Source organism: Geotrypetes seraphini, chromosome 7, assembly GCF_902459505.1.
Source record: "Geotrypetes seraphini chromosome 7, aGeoSer1.1, whole genome shotgun sequence".
NCBI lineage: Eukaryota > Metazoa > Chordata > Amphibia > Gymnophiona > Dermophiidae > Geotrypetes > Geotrypetes seraphini.
In genome coordinates, this window is record NC_047090.1 from 65,247,481 (window position 1) to 65,267,431 (window position 19,951).

Below are 19,951 nucleotides of genomic sequence, written 5' to 3' on the forward strand. Positions count from 1 at the left end.
CCTTAAGTGATAGTTTTTATGCTAAGATGTTTGAACCACCTACTTTTAACCCACATATAAAATGTCTTCCTCCTGATGAAGCAGGACTTGGGAAACACGATCGGTGTTGAGGAAGCTGTTATCGTGGATAGGTTGTGAATTTTACACAAGACTTTGCAACACTTGTTTGGGATTTTAACGAGACTATACTGTATATCTCAATCTCAGTCCTTCTACACCAGCATTCTTCAATGCAAGGCTTGAAGGTCAGTGGTTGTGCCGATTCATACTCTGATTCTACCCTCTCTCCTTAAAAAATGACATGGAGATGGTTTCCCATGGTTATCCGCAGTTGTAAGCCCCCTAGGAACAGGAAAATATCTACTATACCTGGTTGTACCCCACCTTGAGCTATGACTATATGGTTAGCAATAGAGAGCAAAATAATTAAAATCTGTTTAAAACTAGAAATTTAGAGAACTGTTGTGAACTTGAGGCAGTTCTGTTATTGTAAAGCTACAGTAGCTAGCATAATGGTGCAGGGACTTTCCTGTTGGTATAAAAATAAGTGCTGCACACTGTCATTTCCTGTATAGTTTTATCAGATGGGCATGTATGTTTTGTCACGTTTGTTTTTGTGTTAACAGCATAGAATCTGTAGCACAGAAGAACTCCTACAGCCAGAATATAATTTGGATAAGCTCCTTTTTCACTGCAAGCTCCGATCATAAAATTCTCAATTTTAGTCAACTCTTTTCGTAAATCCTTCTTAATAGTATCTACCATCCAATAACTTCTCACCTGCAAATATAGTGCATGAAATCCCTATTTTGTAACCCAGTTATCTTTCAGTTCTGTAAGTTCCCTCAGTCTCCTGTGATATCAAGTGGCAAACTCTACTCAACCCTATCTCTTCTCACTGCTTAAAAGCCCCCATATATATTTACTGTATTGAACTCTTTATTAAAATTAAAGCAATGATATAGGTTTATATGAATCATACTGCATGGGGTTTCTACCAGTCTTCAGTAGGACTACAGTAATTTCTGTTTTCATTGTTGCCCCAGTTCCCCCTTGCTAACTGCATTAAAAAAAGAGGTCCCTCCCTTAATTTAGTATTAGTCCTAGAATGGATGCCTTATAAAATTTCATATGAATCAAAAACAAACCCGAAAAAATAGGGAGCTAAACAAAACTGTGACAAAACGAGTCTCCCTAGCCCCAAGATGAACAACTGTGTGCAGGGGAAGAGACTGCCTACGCAAGCGGTCAGAGTATAAAAATACTCAATTAAAGTAAATAAATAATTTATAATTTATAAGGAGAGCCCTCAGTCACACAACCAACCTCCGACCTCAGGAGGAAACGGCTGCCACTGGTTTGCACCTAGAAGGTGTCAACTGTGAAACATCCTAGGGCTCTCCTGTGAATTTTAGTGCTAAATAACTCAAAAGTGCTGTTTGTGCAAACAAATCAAAAGTGCACTGCGAGCAGTCTCTTCCCTTGAACCAGGGGGGCAAAAGAACCAAGTGTCCAAATTCAATCTATTGAAGCCACAGGAAGATACTTAGCTTCTCTGGTGAGCAGTCAGAAAGTCGCCAAACGTCCAACGGGACTCCGTTTCGGGGAAGCACTCCCCCTTCCTCAGGAACGACTGACGCTTAAGCAGGAGCCTAAAAATCAAAGGCAAGAGCAGATTGGCAATAGTATTTTCTACTATTGCCAATCTGCTCTTGCCTTTGATTTTTAGGCTCCTGCTTAAGCGTCAGTCGTTCCTGAGGAAGGGGGAGTGCTCCCCCGAAACGGAGTCCCGTTGGACGTTTGGCGACTTTCTGACTGCTCACCAGAGAAGCTAAGTATCTTCCTGTGGCTTCAATAGATTGAATTTGGACACTTGGTTCTTTTGCCCCCCTGGTTCAAGGGAAGAGACTGCTCGCAGTGCACTTTTGATTTGTTTGCACAAACAGCACTTTTGAGTTATTTAGCACTAAAATTCACAGGAGAGCCCTAGGATGTTTCACAGTTGACACCTTCTAGGTGCAAACCAGTGGCAGCCGTTTCCTCCTGAGGTCGGAGGTTGGTTGTGTGACTGAGGGCTCTCCTTATAAATTATTTATTTACTTTAATTGAGTATTTTTATACTCCGACCGCTTGCGTAGGCAGTCTCTTCCCCTGCACACAGTTGTTCATCTTGGGGCTAGGGAGACTCGTTTTGTTATAAAATTTCATAGACAGGCTATCAAGCCCTGGGGCCCTGTCACTCTTCAAATGCTTAATAGCCCATTCTACAATCTCTGTCTAAATTTGTTGCCTATGCAGCTGATAGTATAGTCAATTGCATTTGTTGCAGACAGGTCTTCAAAACCCTTCTCCCCCAGCCCCTCATCTTTGCCACATAATTTTTCATACAACTCTTGGAAACATTTTTGAATGTGGATATCGTTCTCCCTTATTACCCCTCAAGTGTCCTTTATTTTAAGGATTTTGGCCTGCAGTCTTATTTTAATTTATTAGCCAGTATCCTAAGCCCAATTCCGTTACTTATAGTAGCATTATTTCACACCGCAGAAGACAAATGTGAATAACAATGGAGGAATAATAGACCCTGATCAGTTTTCAGAGAGTTGTGTTCATGAGGAGCTACCTAAAATAAAGGTAGACAAAGCAATGGGAATGGAAAGTGTATATCCTAAGGTGCTGAAGGAACTTAGGGAAGTTCTGGTAGGTCCGCTGACTGACCTTTTCAACGAGTCTCTAGAGTCGGGATAGTACCAGAGGACTAGAGAAGGGCGGATGTGGTCCCTCTCCACAAAAGTAAAAGTAAGGAAGAAGTAGGGAATTATCGGCCGGTAAGTCTGACTTCTGTGGTAAGCAAATTAATGGAAATTCTGTTAAAACAGAGAATGGTCAAGTTTCTGGAATCCTGTGGATTACAGGACCGGAGGCAACATGGATTCACTAGAGGTAGGTCTTATCAGACAAATCTGATCAATTTCTTTGACTGGGTAACCAGAAAATTGGATAGAGGATGTGCGCTAGATGTGGTGTATTTAGATTTTAGCAAAGCCTTTGACAGTGTTCTACACAGACGTCTAATAAATAAACTGAGTGCCCTCGGGATGGGTCCCAAAGTGATGGGCTGGATCAAGAACTGGTTAAATGGAAGGCGACAGAGGGTAATGATTAATGGAGATAGCTCTGAAGAAAGTCTTTTTAACATTTTTATAAATGATATTGCTGAAAGGTTGTCGGGTAAGATTTGCCTCTTTGCGGATGACACAATAGAGTAGACATGCCGGATGGTGTGAATAACATGAAAAAAGACCTGGAGAACTTTGAAGAATGGTCTGAAATTTGTCAGCTAACATTTAATACTAAGAAATGCAAGGTCATGCATTTGTGCTGCAAAAACCCGAGGGAACAGTACAGATTAGGGAGTGAAGAGCTTATGTGCATGACAGAAGAGCTGGACTTGGGTGTGATTGTATATGATGATCTTAAGGTGGCCAACAGGTTGAAAAGGTGAAAGCTAGAAGGATGCTAGGTTGCATAGGAACAGTTATGGCTACTAGGAAAAAGGGAGGTATTGATGCCCCTGTATAAGACTTTGGTGAGACCTCATTTAGAATATCGTGTACAATTCTGGAGGCCACACATTCAAAAAGATATAAAAAGGATGGATTCGGTCCAGATGAAGGCTACTAAAATGGTATGTGGTCTTCATCATAAGGCGTATGGGGACCGACTTAAAGATCTCAATTTGTATACTTTGGAGGAAAGGCGAGATATGATAGAGACGTTTAAATAGCTACAAAATGTAAATGCGCATGAGTTGAGTCTCTAATTTGAAAGGAATCTCTGCAATGAGAGGGCATAGGATGAAGTTAAGAAGTTATAGGCTCCGGAGTAATCTAAGGAAATACTTTTTTACAGAAAGGGTGGTAGATGCATGAAACAGTCTCTCAGAAAAGTGGTGGAGACAGAGACTGGGTCTGAATTCAAAAGGGCCTGGGATAGGCACGTGGGATCTCTCAGAAAGAGAAAGAGATAATGGTTACTGCAGATGGGCAGATTAGATGGGCCATTTGGCCTTTATCTGCCATCATGTTTCTAAGATAACTGAAAAGCAATGCACACTGCCCCCAGATCCTTTTTCTTCTCCAACATTAATACTCTCCCTTACTTCATCAGCCTTCTGCTGTCTCATTGTTTTTCCTCATTTGTCGCTATAGATATAAACTCCCCCCAGATCACTGCCTTTATTCTCTCCTATATTGTAGCTTGTGAAAACCCTTCATTAGAATTGATAAAATACTGCTCCAATTTCTGCTGGGCTCTCTGGCATATAGCCTCTTGCTCCAAGAGGCTCTCATTTAACCTCTAATATCCTTTTGGCTCATCTCTCCTCCCTCATTTTAAACAGCTGAATGATTAGATACAGACATGGGACTACACCCTCCCTCGCTAAGGAGTTCTTTACTACAGTTTAAAAAAAACAAAACAAAAACCCATGCAGGAGTTCTCTTTAAAATCTTATACTTCCATCCCATTATTTCTATAAATATATTTATTTCCTATTCCCCACCTCTTTTGAACTCCCTTTACCAGTGCTATCCAGCTTAGAGTTCAATACCAAATTAAAATCTACTCCTAAGATTATCTTCCCTTCTCCTCTCTCCATCAATACTTCCCCCAAACAATAAAAGAAATCTCCCTGCCCTACATTTGAAGCAGCAATCACTACTAAAATCACTTGCAGTCCATCCAACCTGCCTTTCAGCATAAAAGACCAACAAGGGAGATAGTTGATCTCCTAGTCATCTTTCCTCCCTCCATTTAAATACCTCCCCCCAGATGCAGTCTTGCTCATTGTCATAAAAATAGAGGAAACGTTTTATTCCACAGAAACTTCAAATCCCTGGGACACATATGCACCTCTTGGAATATTAGTATGGCTGTCTCTAACCTTTTAGGTTTTTGAAAACACACTCATTTCTTTTAATCCAAGAATTCAGACTTTTCACATTTCAAGAGACCATTTTCAAATCTTTAACTGCCATGGTCTCCTCCCCTCCAAAGACCCCAATATAAAACTGAGCCTTCCCCCTACCATACCCATCCTTCCCTCACCCCCCTAAGAAAACCTCCCCTATGTAAGCTGCATGCCCCCCACAACCTACCATTTAAAAAACCAACCCAGTAGAGTGTCCCTTATCTTTGGGACAATATCTCCAAGTAATGAACCTTACCCCTAAGCCAGGATTTGAGGAGTATGAGCTTAGCTGCTCCAATATACTGCTAATGCTTGCCATAGTACTTGCACTGTGCCAATGACAGCTTCCTTTTGAAGTCCATAAATTATTATATAGAAACACAATGGCAGATAAAGGCTAAATGACCCATCCGGTCTGCCTATCCACAGCAGGGTGATGAGAGCAAAGAGCACCCTGAGAGCCCCCACCTCCCCAGCAGGGAATCAAACTGTGGTCTCCTGCATGACTATACTAATGAGTAGCCGAGTGGAAACGGAGCTTTTTTTGAGCAGGGAGAACGTACTGTATACCTTCATTAGATCTAGAAAGCAAAGCCAGTTGTGTTGGAGAATGGGAAGAAAGGATTCCAGAGAGACCACACAAAACTTCTCTCAAAGTAGGAATTTGTTTAGGTCTAAGAGGTCATGAATTGGACAAACTCCTTCCTTTTTTTTTTTTTGGTATGATTAAGTACCTGGTGTCTTGACCCCTTTTCAGCAGAGGACATGCATAGGCAATCAGGCCTGTAGCACCCAAAACAATGGAAAATATTTCTGTATCTTTGTGCTACATTCTTTTGGTCTCCGACTGCATTTTCAGATACTTGGAGATCTTCTCTCTCTACACTTTGAGGCCTCTTTACATAGGTCAGTTCCAAAAAACGAAAACCCGCATTAGTTCCATTGAATAAATTATAAAGTTATACAGTATTAGATCACAAAAGTTTCATTTCTTTTGCTTATATAAACCAAGGAAATATTTTGTCTCAAAGATGCAAAACCTTTGTTGGGATACTGTACATGGTCGTGGTACGGTATCAAATAAAGCTATATCTCCACAAGTATTCCACTGGCAAATCTTAAACTATACCAAAGTTAGTTTGAGTCATGCAAGATTCAGCGTACAAAGTTTCATCAAAATCCAGGATGGCAGGCAGGAGAGGAGAGATGTTTCAAGATGGTGGCCTGAAGCGTTCCGCGGCTAGGTCTCATTGTGAGCTCCATGAAAAATTTTCCCTTTAAACTATGCCACATATCAAGAGAAAGGCAGTGGTTAGAGCTCTCCCCCTCGGGCTCTAAAAGTGCACCTACATCCCAGAAGACCATTGAGACATTCAAGGTCCAAGCTCAGAGATCAAGCTCTGGAGGATTCCCGGCATTGCCATGCAAGGGAGACTCGACAGCATCGGGATTAGACATCACTCTTTCACCACCAGAGAGCAATCTGCCGCACCTCATCCTACAGCTCTTGTGAGTCTGGAGGGGTTTCCCTCGGCAGAAGTCACCAAATTAGAGGCCTCCGGTGGGGAAGACTCTGCAGGTGAATTGCTGGAGTGTGGCAGAAAATTGAAAGAGCAGTTTGCTGTTCTTGCCAGCAAGAAAACACCCGAGGCAATGTTGGAGAGCATAAGGAATAGATGGACACCACAACTAAAGAAATATCTCAGAGAGATCCCACGTGCCTATCTTGAGTTAATTCCCACTTAAAAACAAGCACAATCATTACATTGAATAGCAATTCTATCTACCACTTTAGTTTCACCATTGTTGCAATTACCCCATACATAGCTAAAGGAACTTTAAGTAAAATAACTCTCAAAATGTAATCTTTTGTTGGTTCTGCACATCACGTGAATAGATGTAAGGGGGTAGGGACCATCAAGCAGGAGAGATGGAAAAGAAAAAGTATGGGAGAAAAATGGAGAAGGGAAATACCCCTCCCCCCCCACACACACACATAGAAAAGCATTGGAAGCTGAATACTATAATAATTTGAACCCTTTGCACTGCAGAATTGTACAGAAAGAGCAGCAGACACTGCCCCTCCCCCCACCTACATAACCACTGCACTTGTATACCCTCTTATAATATCATCAGGGCAGGATTAATTTGTCGAGGGCTCCTAAGCACACAAGTCTATTAGAGCCCCCTGCCCCACCATACCCACTATGCACGCCCCCCTGCCCCGCCCCATTTATTTACCCATTTTCTTTCTTTCTTTCTTTTTTTTTTTTTAATTCAAAACAAAAACCAAAGATTACCATACCAGTGCTAGTGCACAGTTTTTCTTCTATGCAACCTCCAAACATCTCTGAACAAATCCCCCCTTTCCTTCCTAGAAGAAGAGATCTTCAGCTGGCAGGGCTTTGGGAAGCCCACCAATTTATATTTTGCATTTGGGAAGGAGGCATGGCGGGAAGAAAATTTAGTGTCCATCATTTTATTGGACTAATACATTTCTCACTTAGCTTTCAGAGGTTAAAACCTTTTTCTTCAGGTCAGTAAACTATACTGCTGTTACAGTATCCGTTGTCCTGACCTGAGGAAAGGAGTTGTGGTCTCTGAATTAGTAAAAAATGTATTAAAATTAGTCCGATAAAAAGGATTACCTTATTTCTATTTTCTGTTAGTAAAATGATCATCAACACAGCTACAATAATACTTTATCCTAAAGCAAAAATAAATAAAACAAATAGAAATTTTTTTCTATCTTTGTTGTCTGGTTTTGGCTTTCCTCATCTTTTCACCATTCTCTTCCTTCCGTCCACTGTCTGCCTTCTCTCTGTCTCTTCCATATGGCATCTGCTCTCTTTCTATGCGTCTTCCAGAAACTGTCTGCTTCTCTCTTCCATCTCTCCACCCCCCCCCCATTGGTCTGGTATCCATCTACTTCTCTCCGCTTCCCCAATGGTGTGGCATCTGTCTTTTCCCTTCCATCTCTCTCTCTCTCCCTCTCGTTTCCCCCCTCAGATCTGGTATCTGTCTCCTTCCTCCTCCCAGGTGTGTCTCTTCCCCTTCCCCCCTGCTCCGACATCTCTCTCTCCGCTTCCTTCCCTCTCAATTTATTTTCTGCCTCTGTCTAAATTCTCTCTTACTATTCAGTCCTCAATTTACCTCTGTCATTATGTCTACCTATAGCTTGCCACCTCTTTCCCGCACCCTTTCCAGTATCTAACTCTATTCTCTTCCCCCAATCCAGCATGTGCCCTTTTTCCTTTCTCCTCTCCCTTCCTTCCAGCATCTGCTCCCCTCTCTCACCCCCCTTCCATCTACTGTCCACTCTCTCTCTCACCTCTTCTATTCACTGCCCTATCTGCCCTTTCCATTCAGTGTCTGCCCTCTCTCTTTCTCTTCCATATGGCATCTTCCCTTTTTCTATGTCCCTTTTTCTATGTCCTGTGCCCCTTCTCTCCTTTGAGAGAATCACCGGTTTTTGTGCCTGCCCCTGTGGAGCGATATCGCCAAATTCTTCTGCCTGCTCTTCATCTGTGCCAAGTCATACTTACATCCAGTACAGGGCAGGATCTTCAGGCAGCAGGGCAGGTGAGTCTTAAAATTTATGGCCCTTATTTTATGTAATATTAGTGTTTAAGCCCGTTACATTAACGGGTGCTAGAGTAGACGTCTGTCTGTCTTGGGGGTTTTTTTTTTCTTTGTCTCTCTCTCCTTGCACGCTGCCTGTCTGTCATTTTTTCTGTCTGTGTCTCTCCCTATGTCCTTAATGCCCTCAGTGCCTCCTTTCTATGTCTTTAGTGCCCCTTCCTATGTCCATAGTGTCCCTAGTGCCTCCTTCCCATGTCCTTAGTACCTCTTACTTTGTCCTTAGTGCCCCATTACCTCCTTTCTGTGTCCCTTTTTGAGATGAATAACCTGGACATACAGATGGATAAACTGGACATACTGGCCTCACTTGTGTATGCTGGACACTACAGACACTTTTAACATATTTTCCCATAGCCTGGCCCAGCCTGTACCTTGCTGTCTGAACACATGTATTTTTTGAAATGCTAACCCAGCTGGCCTTTGCTGCAAAGTTCCTGTCTCCATTCCGTGCTGGGAGAATACTTCTCCAAGGTTCTGTTGAGCTATTATCAGTGCTGTATGACTTCACATATGCCAGGCACCCTGGAAAGCCATAAAACATTTATAACAAGCAACATTCCCTGCAGGATGACAGGGGAGTAAGAGACGTAGGAGCCTGATACCCAGGCTGGCCTGTCTCTGAAGCAAGTTATGGGAACCAAGCACAGCTGGGGTGCTGGAGGTCACCCTTGCCAACTTTCTGCATAAGACTATCTAAAAGGACGCCATCCTGAAGATGCGCAGCGTTGTAAAACCACAAATTAGCATCTGCAAGGTGATAAGAATCTCAGAGCTGGAGGAAGAAAGTTCAAGAAGAATTCTCTGTTTCTGCTCGGGCCCCCCCTCCTGAGGGGGAAGTGAGAGAGGCGTGGACTGGGGGGAGGAATAGTTAGGTATACATTTTTGTACCAATAGAGAAGTACATGACCAGAGTTCGGGGATGTGCTTTTTGAAATAAAGAGAGAATTTCTCTATATAACAATCCACGCATCACAGGTAAAACCACAGAGAAATTCACTTGGGTATGCCGGCAGGGACATGCTAACCCCCTGCTCGGCATATGGGTTTAAGTTCTACTCTCCATTGCATATTCTAAACTGACAATATATTTCTTTCTGCTATGCCTTTGCTGCTGTAATTTTGTAAGTCTTTATACTAACAATAAAAAAATATTGTCTGTTTTGGAAAATACAATGCCGTCTCGTAGTTATTCCATTGAGGTAAAATAAGCAGCATTTACTTCAGTATATGATTCAATTCAGCTTCACCCCCTCTCCATTTTTCTGCTTCCATCCCTTCCCCTATGCTCTGGCATCTCTCTCTTCTCCTTTCCTTTCTTCCTTCACACTCAACCCCATGGCCTGGCATCTCTCTCCCCCCCCTCCATACTCTGGCCTCTCTTTCCTTTCCTTCTGGTCTGGCATCTGTCTCCTTAGTTTCCCTTCCCTCCCCTCCATGCCCTGGCATCTTTCTGCTCTCTTCTATCTTTCCCTCCATTATCTAATATTTTCTCTCCTTCCATCCTTCCTTTCTCTCCCTCCCTCCTTGCCCCTGGTCTGGCATCTGTCTCCTTCCCTTCCCTTCCCTCCATGGTCTGGTATCTCCTTCCTTTCCCCTCCCCTCCCATGGTCTTAGCATCTCTCTTTCTTCTCCTCTTTTCCCTGGTCTTATATAAGCCATTTTGATGAAACTGAAAACAAGGCATATAAATGCTGCTATTAATAGAATCAGCACATCAATTAGGAGTGAAATACCACGAGAAGGCAAGGCCCAGGTTTGTAATTTTTAAAGCTGCTTAACTATGCCCCTAAACAGGCAATATTGAAAGATCTACATGCAGGAGATTTACACTCATATAGTGGGGGAAAAAATCCTATATTGTTAGGATTATTCTGCTAATGTCACAATGCTTTGCAAGGAATTGACACTAGCCTGAACTCAACTATTAGCTAAAAAGATCAGGTTTGCTCTCTTGTACCCATCCTGCTTGCATGTGAATTATAAAGGCACTGACATATATCTGAGACAGCAAAAGCAGCAAAGGACTCTGATCACTGCAGTCACCAGTTAAAACTAGTTCTAAGCCCATCTGGAAGCTTGTCTAACTGGAGACTGAGTTGACTAGGTGCACCAACTGCAATTGAATTTTCTTAACAACTGGTGATGTTGACAAGATGGCTGGTCGGGTAAGCGCCGTTGCAGCAGTAGCCATGGAGGTGCTTAGGGGACACAAACAGTTGTTTGTGCTTGCGGAATCCACGGACCTTATAAAAAGGAAAAAGAAGCCCTAAAGTGAATGGCACGACATGCCCTGCCCAGGCTGCTGAAGGAAACGAGCCATGGGTGTCATGCTGAGGAGCCTGCTGATGTGCAGCCTGTCCTTCCTGCTGCAAGCATCACCTCTCTTGCTATATGCCAATCGACGCGACCATCAGTTGGTGGATGCAGCTGGTGGGAAAGGAAATGCTACTGTTGTTGTCAGTGGTTTGGAAGATGCCGCTGCTGTGGACTATGTGTTTGTACAGGTGGACTGTGTGTTTGTACAGGGCTTAATATACTGGAGTGATGTTAGCGAAGAAGCCATTAAAAGGATAGAATTCAACAAAACAGGGAGTCTGCAGAATGTGGTTGTTTCAGGCCTTGTGTTGCCTGATAGGCTGGCTTGCGACTGGCTAGGGGAAAAACTATACTGGACAGATTCTGAAATTAATCGGATTGAAGTTTCTAATCTTGATGGTTCTCTGAGGAAGGTGTTGTTTTGGCAAAACGGGTCAATTTCACACATGGTGACTTTATTAAGCATAAAATGTATTGGAATAACCTACTAACAAAAAACATAACATATCAGTAAGTGGCACTGCTGCTCAGCCAAAGCTTCCCTCTGACGCAAACTACCCAGGCGGAAACAGGAAGCTGCATCAGAGGGGAAGCTTTAGGCTGAGCACCGGTTGCCATTGCCGATCTTGCTGTTGATGCGGGGGGGGGAGGAGGACAAACGGTGGCCGTTGCCGAGGGGGGGCATCGGTTGTTGTTGCTGTTTCTAAAAAAAAAAAAAATAAATTTAAAAGGTGAGTGGTCTGTTTCGCGGGCCCCCCTGACAATTTCGGGCCCTAGGCACATGCCTACTGGGCCTACCCTTTAATCCGGCCCCGAGTACCATCACAAGTGGAGGAGGAATTGGAGGGTGGCTAAGGCAGAAATGTTTGCACCTTGAGGGACAGGCACTGCCATCTTTTAAAATGATAGCCCAGAGGCAGGAGTGAGTGGGCATTGTTCCTATCTCATTTAAGGTAGGAGTCGGGGTGGGGGGAGAAGGGAGACTTGGCAAGGGGGTCTGACTCCCTACTAGACACCAGGAACCAGATCAATGCCACTAGATACTAGATCAATTTAAGTTTGGAAGGTGTAGCTGGTGGAAGGCTCATTGGACAACAGGGAAATTCTTTTTATTTTTAAATATTGGGGATAGGAGGGAGTATGAAGAGTGTCAGGTTGAGTGAGGTAGGAGGGGACCGCTCCTGTCAGGAGGGGGGAACGCCAGACATATCTGGGGAGTGGGAGGCTGCTGGAGGGACATTATGTTAAATTTTGGTTGGGAAGAGGTGAAAAAGATGGGTCCAATACTGATTATGGGGTTTCTGGGTTAAGTCCTCATAGTAGACATTTGTGCAGAGTCCTGCAAGATTAATTAAAAGAAATATTAACTGTTTAGTTTCCTATCCCATTTTCCCCAAAGAGCTCAGTACGGGTTACAGGTTAACATACATAATATACAGTTAACAGGTTTCAAATTTGCCACAGTACAGTACAAGTTTTATCCTAATTTTAACACATACTAGGGATCTAATACCAAGATACATAGTATATTCTTTTTCACATATCCAGGCTTAGTACAGGCTCTTTATGATGCAATTATTATGTTGTGATGTCTACTGCAAGTGATGTTTCAACGTTGAAACTCTTTTAACATGCAGCAGCCATCACTGCGCAGGTAAATTGCTCATTAACTGTGTGTTGCAGCCTACAGTAGCTTTCTACATCAGACCCTTAGACTGTAAGACATTTGGAGACAGGTAAATATCTACTGTACCTGTATATAACTTATCTTGAACACTGGAAACAAAACATGAGCTAAATATAAAAGCTACATTTACAAGTAAAGGAACCATGACCTAGCAACACCACAGACCATGTGACAGCTAGACTGGAACCAGCTGGCTACAATGTAAATAAGAACAGATTTGTTACACCTAGATGCCATCCAGCCAGGCTAGATGTTTAAGAAACAGTTTCACTAGTTTGTTAGCTATTTCTTTTAAAAATTTGGTGATCAAATTGAACACACTTGGTGGCTCATAATAAAAAAAAAACCCCAACATCTAAAAAGTGACCTAAATGGCTACTTGGACGATCAAAAAGCCTGATCGTCCAAGTACCTATAATCAAAGCTGGTTTTAGACGTATCTAAAACCAGCTTAGGCCATTCCCCTGTGTCTAAACGCACAGAAAGAAAAGAGGCGTTTTTAGAGGAGGGGAAAGGGCGGGCGGGAGGTGGGCCAACCTAGACCTAGGTGTACAAAACGTATAACCAAAACATTTGACAAGTTGCCTAGTCGGCACTTATACGTTTTGACTTAGACCAAGTCAAAACAGTTATAAGTGCCGAAAAAGGGGCCGCTGAGCTGAAGGTGGCTGGCGCGATCAGCTCAGCGGCCCAGCAACATAACCACCCTCCACCGCAACCATTGGGGCAAGAGAGATGGGTCATCTCCCCTGCCGCAATAGCGATACCACCAAGTGCCACCAAACGCGGCACTTGGGATCGCTAAAGCGGCAGGAGAGATGATCCATCTTTCCTGCAGCGATCCACCCCTCCAATCAGGCCAGGAGAGAGCCCAAGCCCTCCTGGCCCCGCCGAGTATGATTGGGGCAAGAGGGAGCCCAAGCCCTCTTGCCCCGCGATCCCCATACCTCCCCCGGGCCGAATCCGTTGGGGCCTGGCCCAGTGATCTCACCCCTCCCCACGATCCGGCCAAGAGGGAGCCCAAGCCCTCCTGGCCCTGGCGATCTCCCCCCTCCCCCCCCACCACACGATCCGGCCAGGAGGGAGCCCAAGACCTCCTGGCCCGCAACCCCCTCTAACCCCCCCCCCCCACTAAAATACGGGCAGGAGGGATCCTAGTCCCTCCTGCCCTCGACGCAACCCCCCCCAACGACCGCCCCCCGACCTGCCCCCCCACCCACCCCAGCTCCACCCCTCAAAAAATGTTGGCTGGACGGACGGGTGCCAAACCCCCCCGTCCAGCAGGCCAGCCAGCACAGGAATGAGGCCGGATTGGCCCAGGCAGCTCAAACCCCAGCCATAGGTGGGGCCTGAGGCGCCTGGGCCAACCAGAACAGGCCCGGGAGTCTTAGGCTTCTCCTGTGGGTGGGGCCTTAAGCACATGGGCCGGGCTTGGGCTCCCTCCTGGCTGGATCGAGTGGTGGCGGGGAAGGGGGGGAGATCACCGGGCCAGGAGGGCTTGGGCTCCCTCCTGGCCCCAATGGATTCGGCCTCTTGCCCCGATGTCGTCGGTGGGGGTTGGGGATCATGGGGCAAGAGGGCTTGGGCTCCCTCTTGCCCCGATGTCGTGGGGGGGGGGGGAGATGGATTCTGTAACTGGTGTTGTTTTTGACAGACACCAGTTACAGAATCCAGCTTTTAGGCGAAGGACTGGCTCCTCCTTCGCCTAAAAGCCCTTGTTTTGGACGTTTGGGGCTTAGGCTTTTTTTAGATTGATTATATGGTATAAGTTTAGAGGTAGTGGTGGTCTGGGCGTTTAAACAGCTGAACGTAGAGGCAGGCCTTTTGGATGTTTTTTTGATAATGGACATTTTCCCTGTTCTACTTTCAACGTTTAAGGCCTTAGGCCAAAAGGGGACTTAAACGTTTTTTTTTATTATGCCCCTCTTGGCATTTAAGTATGGGAACTTGTATGCTCTTCTGCTAAGGATGATAGAGAAAGATTACACAGAGGGACTCAGATAAGAAGCATATCTTACCAGCAATCAATCAATTTTTTTAATAGAATTTTTTTCCATGATAACATAATTCTGAAATAAACAGTGTAAATGAAAGAAGAATAACATTCTCCAACACATACAAATATAATCATAAAAAAAATATAAAAACAACGAAAGAAAATTCTCTTATGATCAGGGGCTTCGAGGGCAAATTACATTATTCGCCGATGACGCCAAACTATGCAACATAGTAGGCAACAGCACAGTGCCCGACTATATGACGCAGGACCTACTCTTACTGGAGAAGTGGTCCTCAATTTGGCAACTAAGTTTTAATGCCAAAAAGTGTAAGGTCATGTAGAACTTACACTCTAAATGGTGAGACCTTAGCAATAACTGCAGCAGAACGGGACTTGGGAGTGATCATTAGTGAAGACATGAAGACTGTCAATCAAGTGGAGAAAGCTTCATCCAAGGCTAGACAAATGATAGGTTGTATCCGAAGAGGTTTCGTCAGCCGGAAGCCCGAAGTTATAATGCCATTATACAGATCCATGGTGAGACCTCATCTGGAATATTGTGTGCAATTCTGGAGACCACATTATCAAAAAGATGCGTGGAGAATTGAGTTGGTTCAGTGAATGGCCACCAGGATGGTCTCAGGACTCAAGGATCTCCCGTATGAGGAACGGCTGGGTAAGTTGCAGCTGTACTCACTCGAGGAACGTAGAGAGAGGTGAGACATGATCAAGACGTTCAAATATGTCACGGGCTGTATTGAGGTAGAAGAGGATATTTTCTTTCTTAAAGGACCTACGGCGACAAGAGGACACCCGTTGAAACTCAGGGGTGGGAGATTTCATAGTGACACCAGGAAGTATTTCTTCACCGAAAGGGTGGTTGATCATTGGAATAGTCTTTCACTGCAGGTAATTGAGGCCAGCAGTGTGCTGGATTTCAAGAGAAAATGGGATAAGCATGTGGGATCACTTCTAGGAAGAAACTATGGGGTGGGTCATTAGAGTGGGCAGACTTGTTGGGCTGTGGTCCTTTTCTGCCGTCATCTTCTATGTTTCTATTAATTAGTCCACAATTAATAAGGAGTGGAGCTACTAGAAAAATAGCACAAGAACTCCTGAAGTTTAGACTTTAATAAATCATTGCAGAGGCTGTGATTGCAGTACTAATGGAGAGCTTGAAGAGGCTACTGCCTTATCAGTAATAAATTTAACTAATTGTGAAGATTCAAAAAACATAGGTGGTCTTTTACGAAGGTACGCTAGCCGATTTAGCGTGCGCTAAATGCCAATGCTTCCATAGAATATAATGGGTGCGTTTAGCAATTAACAAATGCTAAATCGGCTAGCGCACCTTAGTAAAAGACCCCCATACTTATTTAATTCCCAAAAAGGTATTAACACATTTACAGGGCTATCTAAGCACAAATGTTGCACCCATTTGGAAAACCTGAGATCGCAAAAGTAAAAATGGCTCGCTCTTGAGTGGCCCTCGATACATCTGGATACATTTGTATTTTATGATTCTTAAACAAAACTTCTTGGTGCTTAAAAAGCATCTTAAGCAACCAGTCTCTATCAAGAGAGTCCAACACCAATTGTACTAATAAAGTAGCTGAAACTTCTACCTACATTTCAAATCTCTCCAGGAAATTGGTTAAATCCAAACTGTCTACCAAAAGACCTTGTTGGTTAGTAACAGGATTTGTTTTCACCCTAAGGAAAGTAATATACAATGCTCCCCCGAGATTCGCAGGGGTTCTGTTCCAGGAATCCCCTCGAGTCTCAAAAAACCCGCAAATATGATTTTTCAAGGGGGAGCCTGAAGAGGGCAGCAGGAGAGCAGCTGGAGCGCCGCAAGTGCAGGAAATCACTCGCGGTATGCTCTGTCTGCCTCTTCCTGCACAAATTTGGGTCTTATCCAATCAGAAGCTGCGTGTCAAAGCAGCTCCTGATTGGATAAGTCTTGACTTCGTGAAGGAAGAGGTGGTCGGAGCGTACCGCAAGTGATTTCCTGCACTCGCGGCGCTCAGGCTGCTCTCTCCTGCCTCTCCTGCTGCTCTCTTCTTGTCGGCGGTTCACAGTCGGAAATACCGTGAATGACCGGGACCGTGAACCGCCGACCGCAAACAACCGGGGGAACACTCTACACCAAGAGCAGTGCGGTCCAGCGCTGGATTATTCTATCTCTGTGCATCTTCTGCCTGGAAGTGATGAGTCAGGGCTGCAGCAGCTAGAAAACCCGAGCTGATATATGTCCCGTCTGGACTTTTGCCATTGGGATTATTTAAAATATGCTGAGGCAACAGAACTGCTTCAGGAAATTGGACTTCTGCCAGATTTATTTGATTTTGTTTTTCAATTTTTTCTTCCAGTTTATTAACTGAATTCTATTGTTTAATGGTTCCTCCCTTCTATTCCTTTTTACATATTACTTTAACTCATGTAGATATCATTTACATAGTGTTCCTGTCTGTAAAGTTAGGAATTTCTATGAAATATTCTACATGCTCCTCTTCTCTCCTTCCTGCCCTCTTCTAATCCCTTCCTCTGTAATGTCGCCTAGAGCTTGTATAGGTATGTGCGAAACACAAATGGAAGAAATAAAATAAATAAATCTATCTTGGAAATCAGAGGGTAGGAGGATTCTGGAACCTTTAATACCTTGGATAGATATCTTTTAAACATTTCAATAGGAGAAACAGAATATACTTTAGGAAAATTAATCAGAGGTTTTGTTGCCTCACTGCAGTTATGTACTATTTTATTATACCAGTAGTTATCAACCCAGTCCTCAAAACCTGACTAGTTGGGTATGCCCCAAATACTGGGTTGAGAATCCCTGCAATAGGATGGTCCCCCCACCCCAAAAAAAAAAAAATCGCCGGATGAGCCCCAGCACCCAGTAACTCGGGAGACCTGCCCTCATGAGCTACTAGAGCCACCAACATAAGGGCGGGTGGGGAAAAACCGCCCTGGAGGACCTTAAACAAACCGAGTCCTCCAAGGTCCCGGTTTTATCAACTCCCCTGTGCCGTCCATCATCCCGCTAGCCCAATCCTACACTAGCCTTTTGGCGCGAACCACTCCCTTGTTACCTCCCTAACTCTCCCCTACTACCGATTCTCCCCCCAGCCTGCCTCACGGGCGACACAGGGCCTCCCAGCCCCGTGTTACAATGCCCGTCGAGACAAGCTCTCGGGCTACTCTTTATATCTGCGTTGGTTCTTTTTTAGCTTCTCATATTCATCAAAACATGGCCCCCCTGAGTCGATCTGTTACCATATTCTTGCACGCTGCCAAACTTTCAAGACCTTGAACGTGACCAGATGAACTACCTCTTTCAAAGAAGCTTTTTTTGTCAGCGTGTAGGTACATCAATCGAAGAACATCCCCATTGGTTGGAAAATGTGAACTGGACAGTTCATCAATGCCCCTCCCTAGCAGCCATACTTCAGCACTGTGTCTAGTCTTTGACATTCTTACTTAGGGCTCCTTTTACTAAGGTGCACTAGTGTTTTTAGCGCACGCACAAGATTAGCGCACAAGCTAGCCAAAAAATTACCGCCTGCTTAAAAGGAGGCGGTAGCGGCTAGCGCACGGCATTTTATCATAATCACAAAAGTAAAACAAAACAGTTTCTTGATCATATGTCTCTTTAGCTATGAATTACAATATTATTATTAAGACTTAGCTAAAAGGAAAGGTTTATAAACTATAGAGTTTCACCTCATGCAAAATTGTCATTTCTTTTATAAGACATTAACTATTTTTTCCAAGGCCCTCCAAGTACCTACAAATCCAAAACGTGGCCCTGCAAAGTTTGAGTTTTGAGACTACCATTCTCATATACATATTGGATGCTACAAGGGAGTTTCAATAGGTTAACTATTGACAGTTTTACAACTCATGATTGGTCCTAATACAAAGATACCATTGGTCATCTGGGTGTCCTTATGAGCCTATAGTAAATACAGAACTTATCTATGCATTGCAGTTTTGATTGTTACATGTCCAGGAGGGGAGCTACATTATTACTTTCTTACAGCAGAAACAGGACTGCAACATGTGATTTCCCAGAAAAGGCACCCTACTAAGGAGATGAAACTTATGCACATCCAGTTTTCTAAAATAATGAGCAAATTAAGGAAATTAAACTTATCCTAAAATAATGAGCAAAGCCCACAATCCTTCAGGCAAAGTAATTCACTTTATAATCATAATGAGGGTCGCCGATCCTTTCAATAGTATTTTAATTATTGATTTTGGGGGTAATTCTAAGTGCACTGCCCAGTTCTTTTCTCCCGTTTTTAAGAACATTATAAGACTTTGATTTAAAAAAACAACAAACACCCAAATAGTCATAGTTTTTTGTGTATCTGGGCAGTATTTTCACTACTTTTGGTTTTGATTTTGTATATTTGCGGTAAAAACCATTTAACCTGTAACTTGTGCATTAAAATAAAGTTAATATCTTCTTCGTATTTTATCAGTTGTTTTCCATTTCAAAATACGTTTTGTTCCTAAAACCCTAACAAATGCATTACAAAACAAGAAACTTTTTTGGATTCTGTTCATCTAGAAAATTGTCTTAAGAGTAAAGAGAATACATAACATGTTTTCTTATGATTGAGATCTATTTCCGAAGTGAGAACAACGAAACAAGTGAATGAACACAATCGATCTTTCCACCTGCCCTCAGGGCTTTTCTTCTGCACCTGTCCAGAATAGAAACCGATTTTACGATCACGTCAGTATAACTCTAATGCAGATTCTAGAGTTAAATTTAGGTACAAACATGCCCCGCACTGCATCCAGGAAATAAGGAACAAAAAGAACAAAGGCTAAAGTTGTCTCTCGGAACATGGAAGTAGTATGAAAAGGGGAAAAAGAGGAATGTTTATAAATCATCGCTCCCCCAATTAAATAAATTTGAAAAGCACAACCACCTTTTCATCCCCCCCCCAAAAAAAGGGGAACCTCTAGCAAACGAAATCAGAAAAACTTATTACCCATTATACGCGCTTTCTTAAAGGTATAACAATTTACGTACTAGGGATAATTCAGCAAAACAAAACGACAGCAAGGCCAGGAGAGGACGCTCCTTACCTTGAAGCCATGCTGTTCGCTAGCCTGCCTTTTTTTAATTACTTTGGGCCCCAGAGAAAACGTTCCACTTCACACGCTCAATCACACTATACTGAAAGCGAACACGTAGCCTGAATTAGCTCAAGAAGCGACAACCAATCAGAAGCCGCCGGCCCTGCAACTGAGCCACTGTGCCGGAAGATAGAAAGCGAGCAGGACGCTTGCGCGGCAAGGCAAGGCTAACAGCCGT

At 43.7% G+C, this 19,951-nt stretch overlaps 1 protein-coding gene across 1 annotated transcript in view; it reads right to left on the reverse strand.

Moving 5' to 3' along the window:
• Positions 1-19,910, reverse strand: part of LOC117363882 (poly(U)-specific endoribonuclease-like) — an 85,461-nt gene extending 65,551 nt beyond the window's left edge. Inside the window, exon 1 of the mRNA XM_033952391.1 lies at positions 19,723-19,910. Within this exon, the coding sequence (XP_033808282.1) occupies positions 19,723-19,733 (11 nt within the window). The 5' untranslated portion in view covers positions 19,734-19,910. The remainder of the gene's footprint in view (positions 1-19,722) is intronic.
• Positions 19,911-19,951: the final 41 nt, after the last annotated feature.